The following is an 11,083-nucleotide window of genomic DNA, read 5'->3' as shown; positions in this document are numbered from 1 at the left end:
AATAAAATAAAATGCACTTAACCATGAATGAATGCTTCTTCGAACAGCAGAAATACCAATTCCATCCATCACCAAAACAATTTTACCACAAATTTGTTAAAAGCATCTTCTCCCGTTTCAGAACAATGATGAAAAATTATATAAACCACCAAATAAAATTCAAAATCATATTTTCGATTATAAGTAGGCAAAGTAACTTTAACATGCCACCATGTAATCTCTATTGTATTTATATGATAGCCAGACTCACTATCCACAAAATTGATACTATGTTCCACAAATAAATGTTCAAAACCTTCTTCTCTTAAATACTTGTAGAATTTCCAGCCACATGAAAAAATAGTTGTACCAGGCATGCGACTAAAATTTTGCCAACACGTCTTTCATTGCATTATAAATCATTTAAAACCACACACCTCACGAGCCAACTACCACTACAGTAAAATCCAAGTTTCCACATAAAAACGGTTGCCATAGAAATCAACATCGCCTCAAAAACCATCGAAGAACACGCAATTGCACCAAAAACCAGCACACAACACACATCGCTGAATTTGGCGACCTGAGGGCGCATATAAGAGTAGTACCTATTTTTTTCCTATTATATTGTAATTCAGCAGGTTAATAAAAACCAGTCCATCACCCAAATAATTCCTTATTTTTTTTTATTTTCGAGTCTCAAAATCAATGTTCATGTTATACATGGGAGAGTCTATAAAAAGCGAAATAAGGTAATTATAAACATAAGTTAAAATGCTATTGACAAACTTATTTATAAAACATTTAAGCAGAAATTATTCACACCAGAAGACATTCTGTTGAAAGATGTTGGAAAACGGAGCATTCAAGATGTGTAACTGAGGAAGTAGAAAATTAAGAGTTTAGGGAATGTGTATGGCTGAATATGAGATAGAACAAATTTATAGGTACCAAAAGGATTATCTACTTATTTTATAATAATTCAGTTGCAAGTCTTAAAGAATGTTAATAAACGATTTTATTCTATCCCTTCCTGAAATCCTCATAGAAAGTAAATAGAAATCAGAAATCAGCAGCAATATTTAACATTTTAAACCATTAAAATGAAAGGTAATCTAATTTGAAATTAACCAAACACAGCATTTATTATAGAGTGACTATGATTCTCGATTTAAAAGATACCTTAGAAAGGTGAAACCATCTCATATTTAAGAAAGTATTTCAGAAAGTTCTTTAAATAGGAAAGAAATAATGTCAATTTCAATATGCTTTGATTTTAATTTTTGTAATCATTAGCAAAATAAAATTATAAAATTGAATTATATTAAAATTTCTTTCTTAAGTAATTAGCAAAAACTTGTAAAAACATTTTGTTAAAATAAAACTATTCTGAGCACAGGAAAAAGCCCTTAATTCTGTTCAGAATTAAAATACTATTTCCCAGTGATTTTCAATGCTGTTTAAAAATTCATTCTTTCACATACTCAGGACTCTCGAAATATTGTAGAAAATGACAATGTACACATTTACACTTATATTTAGAGCATAATTATAAAATGCTTGGCAGAAGCCAGTCAGGGGCCTTTCCTTTCCTTTCTTCCTCTATGACGCACATACACACACATTCTTAAAAAAACACACCTCTAAACTTATACGTTTTAAAGTACTGTCCCACATCATATACCTGAAAAATGTAAAAAATATTTATATCCCTTTATCCATACTTTCTGGTGTTTTTTAATTATCTGAAATCTGCACAATAATTCCCAATTGTGTGGATTCCTGGTTTATACTTTTTGTTTAAAAGTAAATTTAAACAGTAAGTAAATGCCAGCAAAAGTCTATCTGTACGAGCTCAGAGATAAAATCCAACATAAAAATCTTTCTTTTTTAATCTGCAGTATTTTTGCTGAAAGAAAAAAAAAATTAAATACAGTCTGAAATGATCAACTATATTTCGCCATATACTAAAACAAATATCTTTAATAGTTTCTTCTTTCAGTACTTTATATAACAACTGCTTCTTCTTTCAATACCTTATTTAACAAATTTAATACTACACTTTGCAGCCTCAAGACCATATTTTGCAATTAAAACAATTTAGACCTGAGGCACTTATTGAAATATTAACAAATGAACAAAAGCTTTTAAGCTTAAAAACATTTTTTAAAATTTTGCAAAAATTCAATGACAACATTGTTATAAAACAAATATAAATTGTATGTTCAATGAGCTAAGTATTATTTATTTTGCCAATTAATGGCTCATTTAAATGCAAAGCTATGCATCCATTCACTGGTTTGAATAAACAATATTCAATATCAATTATTTCATTTAAATGCTAAAGAAAACCTTAATTAAATGGGTATATCTGATCAATGAAAATTAACAACTTTTTTAAGTTGCACATAAATTAAGAATAAATGAGTATGATAGCAATCAATGTATAAAAATAACAAACTTTAAACCATCTGCTTTACACATTTTAAAAATTTTACACGGCCGAACAGAAATACAAACTATTTTGATGAATATTTACAATTATTATCGATTAGTCGGCACAGATGTATTTGATTGCAATAATTTTTCAACTTCATATTTTGCTGCAGTATCATTTACAGCATCAGACTCAACTAAACGATGAGAAATACTACGACAAACAATTTTGAAAAAATCTTTGCTAATTCGTTTAGATTTGTATTCAGGATTTAAATGTTTTCGAACCAAATCAGCAGCTTTTTTAAGATTGTCATTTCGTATTTGAGTAGTAGTTTTACTTTTATCTGTCTTTGATTTAGTTTTTTCTGGTGATGAATCAGACTTTCTACGTTTACTTTTAAGAGGTGAACTAATTAATGTTCTTTTCCTGTTTTCAGTCACAACTTGTTTTGATAATTCTTTGTTATTAGGTGAAGAAATGGCTAGACTGGGAGTAGATTTGACATCATCTGGTGAATTTGAATGTACAGATGATTCACCTAATGGACAAGACACACTTTCAAAAAAGTATTTCATTATCGGTTTTTCTACTTCAACACAAGCTCTTGAATTTTCTACACTTTTCCGTATTCTTGTTATTTTTTTAGGGCTGTATTTTTCTGAGCTCTCAGATTCACTATCTATAGAAGCTCTAAAACTTCTAAATTTTTCAGAGTTATTATCACAGTGTACGCTGTCAGAAGATAAAGTTCGAATCTTCTTCTGCGATTCTTCAGACTGTGAAATATCTGATCCTGCTCCAGTCCTATGGCTATCTGTACATGATAAAGAACTGCTAAAATTAGCATTTTCAACTTTATTTTCACTACTTGTCTTATGTTTAGAAAAATAATCGACTATAGTGTGAAGCCTTTCTTTGGTAACTCCTTTACCAGCTGAACCTTGATTTGGAACAAATTTAGAAACTACTGGGTGTACTTCAACTTGCCGTGATGCTTCCCTCAACGATTTGGTGAGATTCACAATTTCTCTTCGGTACATGTGAATATTTCCTTTGCTGCTAAAAGAATTCCATTCAAATTCTGCAGCACATTGCTGAAGCTCTTTTTCATTCAGAGATGGACACTGACGGTTTGCAGCACATGCCTTAAGATGTAGTTTTAGCTCAGCTACTAACTTGTCAAAATACTTTTCACGCATCAGAACAGACACTTCTGGTATTTTCTTCACGGATGCCTGAAATACTTTGCAACTGGATGTTTGAATATATTTGTCTGTCTTTTCTTTAGATCCCCTTCTTTTGCTGAATTCTTCACTGATTAGATTAGACAGTGCAGCTGCTGCCTCTTTATCTCTTTTTGTACTCTCTCTTGTGTCTGATTCACTATCCTCATATTCATGTTTAGCTCCTACTCTACCACCTCCATACAATTCATTACAATCGCTATCACCTTTCTTAAATTTTAATTTAGAGCCAAGATAAAGACTTTTAAATAAAGAAATCTTTTGTTGAACTTGTTTAGGATAACAGCAAACATCACAGTGTTTTCGGCAATCTGGCATATCATCACCAAATTCTCTTGCCAGAAGATAATGACGACAAACAGATTCCTCACAGTATTTAATCATTGTATTAAAGCTTTTAATAGTTGCTGCTATTTTTAATCGTGCATTTTTAGTTTTAGCAGAAGTTTCATCCTTTTTCAATAGAAAGAGAATAGTGTCTCTATCTTTTCTAGAATAATAAATTCTACATTTTGCAGATTTTCCATCTCTACCTGCCCTTCCTGATTCTTGGTAATAACCAGCAACTGACTGGGAAACACACCAATGAGCAACAAACCTTACTGATGGTTTATCTATGCCCATACCAAAACTAACAGTGGCAGCGATAACTGGAATACGTCCATCCATCCAACCATTTTGTGTTTCTTTGCGAACACCAGGCTTGATACCAGCATGATATGGTTCAGTGTGCAAGCCCAACTTCGTAAGTTTATTGGACAATTCTTCACATCCATCCCGAGTGCGGCAGTATATTATACCACACCCCCTTTCACTTGGAGGGCTCATTTCCCAATGGTCACCCAATGCAGAATACGCAAATTGTGTCAAGTCTTCATACGGATCTTGAAGAGTTTCTTTGAAAGTGACATCATAAAATAAATTAGGACGGAAACATGAAGTTTTAAATATAGCAACAGGCTGGCACAACTTTAATGATGCTAAAATGTCATCCATCACTTTTACAGATGCAGTAGCAGTTAGAGCAACCCAAGGAATTGACATATACTTAGCTCGTAGATCACCTAAACGTAAGTAATCTGGTCGAAAGTTATGTCCCCACTGTGATACACAATGTGCTTCATCAACAACAATCCTAGCAACATTATTTGTTTTGTAAAGGTGATCTATTATGGAATAGAAACCTGAAGTGCTAGCCAACTCGGGTGTTATATATAACAGTTTTGTTTTTGGTGAGTTACTCATTAAATCGCCTTTCACTCTATCACGTTCTGACACAGGCATTTTAGAATTTATGGTTTCAGTACAGATACCTAAAGCTATCATTTGGTCCATTTGGTTCTTCATTAAGGCAATGAGAGGTGATACAACAATAGTCACCCCTTTTCTTTCACTGACTAGAGCTGGAAGTTGATAACATAAAGATTTTCCAGCACCTGTGGGCATAGAAACAAACACATCTTGACTGCTATTAGCAACGGCTTCAACTGCTCGTTTCTGAACAAGAGTTCTGTAACTGTCATATTTGAAAACATCCTTCAGCGTTTTATAGAGCCGTTTTTCAATTTCTTTCACTACACAGCCAGGAGTTTCTGCTTCTTCGGGTGGTGGAGGGGGTTGAGCCATTATGGGACTAAAATAATATTGGCTACACTGTTCTCTTTACGAGAATTACTCCTTTAATAGCAACATCTTGTCTCGTTAGTCTTTACATTTCAAAACATATACTATATATAAAAACTATCTGATAATACTGTAAAGTTTTAATTAAACATTTTATGATCTAAATACAAACCCAATAATTTTGTATCATTATTTGTCAGACAGACAGACAAAGTAGACAGATGTCTTTTGTTGCACCCGCTAAGTCTTTCTGCACCGATTGGCGAAAAATTACGCATAGGTGCGAAGCAAAGATATTATTTCAGAGGAGAGTAAAAAGGAACTTCGAATATTTTATACGAGTTTGAAAGCCGAAAGGCCAGGAAGAAAGAATGGGACAAAATAAATGTAAAAATAAATGGCACAAAAGTAATGGAGGAGGAAATAAATTATATTTATAATTAAAAAAAAAAGGCTCTACAGAAAGAAAAGGAAAGGAAGTAAGAGAATTTTGTTTTAAAAAAAAAAAAACATGATTGTGTCCGTGAGTGTAGTCAAAGGAAGTTGTTATCATTTACATTAAATAGAGTTTTCCAGGTGTGTGTAATGAGTGTGTTTTGTAAAGCTGAATAGATGTAAAGATGGGGGAAAATTAATAATAAAATAATAAATATTGGGGGTCCACTCACATAACACTATAAGTATAGTTTAGAAGCTAACTTTTGCAATAACAGGGAAACTAAAATTTAAAAATTTTAAATTAAACTTTTATTTTTTAACGTGGGAAACAATATATTTGCCTCTACCTTGAGACACAGTAACAGAAGACACGTAAGATCAAGATACATATAATATCATGCAAAGTTATACATTAACTAAGTAACATCATCTATTGCGGTTTCCAACATATTTATATACTCAGAAAACACCATCAGATAAAATCATAAATCCCAAACAAGGCGAGAACATATCAGCAAATATAAATAAGTAAATAAATTACGGAGTTTTTTTTTAATAGTAATTAATTTTTTAAAAAAAATAAGCATTTTATTTATTTATTAAGTTAATGGTCTTAATTTATTATATGTGCACTATTTTAACAATTTGAGGCAAACTGTATTAATATATGCTTTTAATTTAAATAGATAGGAAATATAGATTGAAGAAGCAAAAACTACAACTCTATACATTCATTGAGGCCCAAGATCGTGTTTTTTCCATCTCGAGAAATTCCCCAAAGGGGCCCCAATGGGTAGCGCTAACAGACTACACTACTGATAAGGATAGCGTCCCTACGAGATGGTAACCAAAAAAGAACCACATGATTTAGAGCAATTACTAAATATTTAATGCCAGAACATAATAAAATGTGCATAATAATAATTATCATAAAAATAAATGAATTTAAAGGTACTTTAGTGACAGATATTTGATTTAGCTTAGAGAAAAGAAGTTCTACTTATCTGAACGCTCCGTCTTGGTGCTGCAAAAGATTGCAAGGAAGACAAGACCCCCAGGTACAGGAAACTCCCGGCCTTGAGAACGAGACAATGCAGAGGATATTCGCAAAAATTTTCTTAAATAAATGAAGATTTTCCGGAAAACACCTTTGAAAATTCAGGAGCTCTTCTAAGATCCTGCCTCCATCGTACGTGATGACAGCGCCCTCTTCTGGGGGGACATGTCAGACAGACAAAGTAGACAGATGTCTTGTTTTGCACCCGCTAAGTCTTTCTGCACCGATGGGCGAAAAATCAAGCATAGGTGCGAAGGAAAGGTATATAGAAAGGGGGACAATTTCGTATTTGAGGAGAGTAAAAAGGAACTTCGTACATTTTGTACGAGTTCAAAAGGCCAGAAAGAAAAGATGGGACAAAATAAAATTTAAATTAAATGGTCCAAAAATAATAGAGGGGAAAAAAAGGGCCTATAGAAAGAAAAGGATAAGAAGTAGAAAATACCGAAAAGGAAAAGAAGTAGAAAATACCCTAAAATACGATTGTGTCCATGAGTGTAGTTAAGGAGTTCATCTGCAAAATTCGTGTCTTTAAGAAGCAAACTTTACCTAAGTTAAAAAATAAATAAATAAATAAATAAATTCCTACATGGTAATGTGTACGCCCTTATCTTGAGACCTAACTGGAAAAGACATATATCATCACAGAGATGTACATAATATTTTAACTAAAGTAACATTAAATATTACCGTTTCCAAAAAATTCATGTATATTTCATAAAAACAGTAATTGAAAAATCATAAATCCATACACAGTGTGAGGGCATTTCAGCAAAAATATACAGTTTATTTTTCTTAAATATTAGTTCAATATAAAATTAATTTATTAATTTAACAGTTGTAATTTATTATAGTACAACTTTAACAAATTCCGTCACACTGTATTTTTATTTGCTAATAATTCTAAGTTTGAGACCTGAAAAAAAAAAGTCGGGGATCTTAGTTACAAAAATCACAATCTATACTCATCGATGGTCAAGACATCCCCATTTCTCCCTCTCAAGAAATTCCGAAGCACAATAAGGGGGGGGGCTCCGAAGGGTGTGAGTTGCTGATAAGAACGCACTACTGATAAGGAATGTGGCGTCTCAACGCAATAGTTACGAAGAAAAGAACCACATGACCTGCTACTATTAACAACTATTGTATAATGCTAGAATCTTATGAAAATAATAAATAAAGAAATTTAATGGCACTGTAGTGAGAGAGAAACAGATATTGTATAGAGAACAGAATGTTACTTATCTGAATATTCCGTGTCAGGACCTCTTTTGGATTTCTCGTGTTGATAGTGATCAGCTATCAAAACACCTGAACTTTCGAAGAAGCGAAGTTTCATTTTTCAATTTGATGACTGAGACATTGCATAGGAACGGTGCATTAAACTTTTTTAGAGTGTTGAAAACTTTTACTGAAACTTTTATTTAAAAAATTTCGGAGCTATGTTTACACACTGCATCCAGCTTTTGTGATCGCAGCGCCAGTCGGGGGGGGGACATGAGACAGACAGACAGACAGACAAAGTAGATAGATGTCCTTTGTTGCACCCGCTAAGTCTTTCTGCACCGATGGGCGAAACATCAAGCATAGGTGCGAAGGAAATGTATATAGAAAGGGGGGCAATTTCGTATTTCAGAGGAGAGTAAAAAGGAACTTCGTATATTTTATACGAGTTCGAAAGGCCAGGAAGAAAAGATGGGACAAAATAAAGTAAAAAATAAATGGCCCAAAAGTAATGGAGAAGAAAAAAAATTTATTTATAATTAAAAAAAAGTGCCTATAGAAAGAAAAGGAAAGGAAGTAAGAGAATTTTGTTGAAAAAAAAAACACGATTGTGTTCATGAGTGTAGTAAATTTTGTTATCATTTACCTTAAATAGAGTCTTCCAGGTGTGTGTAATGAGTGTGTTTTGTTAGCTGAATAGATGTAAAGATGGGGGAAATTAATAATAAAATAATAAATATTGGGGGTCCAGTCACATAACAGTATAAGTCAAGTTTAGAAGCTAACTTTTGCTATAACAGGGAAACTAAAATTTAAAAATTTGTAAATTTAAACTTTTATTTTTTAACATGGAAACCAATATTAGCCTCTACCTTGAGGCACAGTAACAGAAGACACATAAGATCAAGATACATATAATATCATGCAAAGTTATACATTAAACTAAGTAACATCATCTATTGCGGTTTCCAACATATTTATATACTCAGAAAACACCATCAGATAAAATCATAAATCCAAAACAAGGCGAGAACATATCAGCAAAAATAAATAAGTAAATAAATTACGGAGTTTTTTTAATATTAATTCATTTAAAAAAAATAAGCATTTTATTTATTTATTAAGTTAATGGTCATAATTTATTATATGTGTTCTATTTTAACAATTTGAGGCACACTGTATTAATATATACTTTTAATTTAAATAGATAGGAAATATAGATTAAAGAAGCAAAAACTACAACTCTATACATTCATTGAGGCCCAAGATCGTGTTCTTTCCCTCTTGAGAAATTCCTCAAAGGGGCCCCAATGGGTAGCGCTAACAGACTATACTACTGATAAGGGCTACTGGTAAGGATAGCGTCCCTACGAGATGGTAACCAAAAAAGAACCACATGATTTAAAGCAATTACTAAATATTTAATGCCAGAACATAATAAAATGAGCATAATAATAATTAATATAAATAATAATTAATATAAATAATATTAATATTAATAATAATTAATATAAATAAATGAATTTAAAGGTACTTTAGTGACAGATATTTGATTTAGCTTAGAGAAAAGAAGTTCTACTTATCTGGACGCTCCGTCTTGGTGCTGCAAAAGATTGCAAGGAAGACAAGACCCCCAGGTACAGGAAACTCCCGGCCTTGAGAACGAGACAATGCAGAGTAAGGCTCCTATAAACCAGGCTGAATCATCAGGCATTCGCGCTCCCAAGTGGGAGATTTAATGGCGGCTGTGTGGTTAAGGTGCAACAATTTTTTGTGTTTTTTTTTTTTGTGTAAAATGGGCGGATGTACAGCTATTAATTGTTCAAATCATTCACGGAAAGGTCATACATTGGTAAAATTTCCTAAAAATGAAGAAAGAAGAAAAATATGGGTAAATAATTGCCGAAGAGACAATTGGAAACCTGGTCCAGGCGCTGAACTTTGCTTAGTAAGTCTAATGTTAATTACGCCTTCATTTAGAGTTTATATCTTCTCTGATGTTTATAATGTGCAAGTAAAGTGAAATTCTTGTGTACAATAACCTGAGTATCTGCTAATTTCTGTAATAATAGCTATAATTAAATTAGTCTAGGGTTAATGTACCCGTCGCCAAACATCGCCAATGTAGATGTTTTGAATATGGAAAAGAAATTTCTCTTCTAATATAAAGCGCGGATTTTGTTTTCCTGTGCTAATTGTGGAATTTATACTAATGTAACATGAAAATCATTAGCATATTGAAATTTATTAAAAAATAAATAATAATTTGGAAAGTCAAGATAAAATCTCAATGTTTGCTAAAGATATATGTAACATTATACTATAGTTGCAATATCGGAATGATATATAATTTTTTCTTTATTTTATAATCACTATTGTTAAAAAGTTAGATGAGTTGTTTATGCACGGTGCCCACTACTGTTTCTTGGTTAAAATAACTTCCAGAATTTTGACATTGACATCTGAAGTCAATAGAATAAATTGAATAGTGTGAGACAAAATATATATAATCTGACTTCAATAATTGCAAGGATTGTGCAAGTTTATTTATAATCACAGTATTATACAATTTGGCAATGGAGTAAAGATTTAGAAATGAATGCAGAACATTCAAATTAGTATTTTCTTGTTTCTAATTATAGAAATATAGTCTATTTTCCAGTATAAAAGTTTTACTTAAAAGTATGGGAAAGCAGATTTGTTTCATGCATGATCTTTATAATACTGGTATGAAATGAATGAATTTTAATCTGTAAACAATTTTTTGTTAATATTGAAATGCGTTTCTTTGGGTACATTTTTAGGCACTTGTGGATCATGTCAGACATAGAAATGAATGCAGAACATTCAAATTAGTATTTTCTTGTTTCTAATTATAGAAATATAGTCTATTTTCCAGTATAAAAGTTTTACTTAAAAGTATGGGAAAGCAGATTTGTTTCATGCATGATCTTTATAATACTGGTATGAAATGAATGAATTTTAATCTGTAAACAATTTTTTGTTAATATTGAAATGCGTTTCTTTGGGTACATTTTTAGGCACTTGTGGATCATGTCAGACAACATGCAATAGAAA

At 31.8% G+C, this 11,083-nt stretch overlaps 1 protein-coding gene across 1 annotated transcript; it reads right to left on the bottom strand.

Annotated features, from left to right (window-relative positions):
- Nucleotides 1–1,944: 1,944 nt before the first annotated feature.
- Nucleotides 1,945–5,530, bottom strand: RecQ5 (RecQ5 helicase). Its single transcript, XM_035375582.2, has one exon. The coding sequence runs from the start codon at nt 5,287–5,289 to the stop codon at nt 2,524–2,526; it is 2,766 nt and encodes a 921-aa protein (XP_035231473.2). The 5' UTR covers nt 5,290–5,530; the 3' UTR covers nt 1,945–2,523.
- Nucleotides 5,531–11,083: the final 5,553 nt, after the last annotated feature.

Source organism: Stegodyphus dumicola, chromosome 6 (assembly GCF_044657685.1).
Source record: "Stegodyphus dumicola isolate Sdum_Otavi_A_Nest chromosome 6, ASM4465768v1".
NCBI classification, from domain to species: Eukaryota; Metazoa; Arthropoda; class Arachnida; order Araneae; family Eresidae; genus Stegodyphus; species Stegodyphus dumicola.
The sequence above is the reverse complement of the archived record's forward strand: the minus strand, read 5'-3'. Positions and strand labels throughout refer to the sequence as shown.

Excerpts from the sequence above, each read along its gene's own strand:
- RecQ5 (XM_035375582.2), bottom strand. The coding sequence starts at position 5,289 with ATGGCTCAACCCCCTCCACCACCCGAAGAAGCAGAAACTCCTGGCTGT.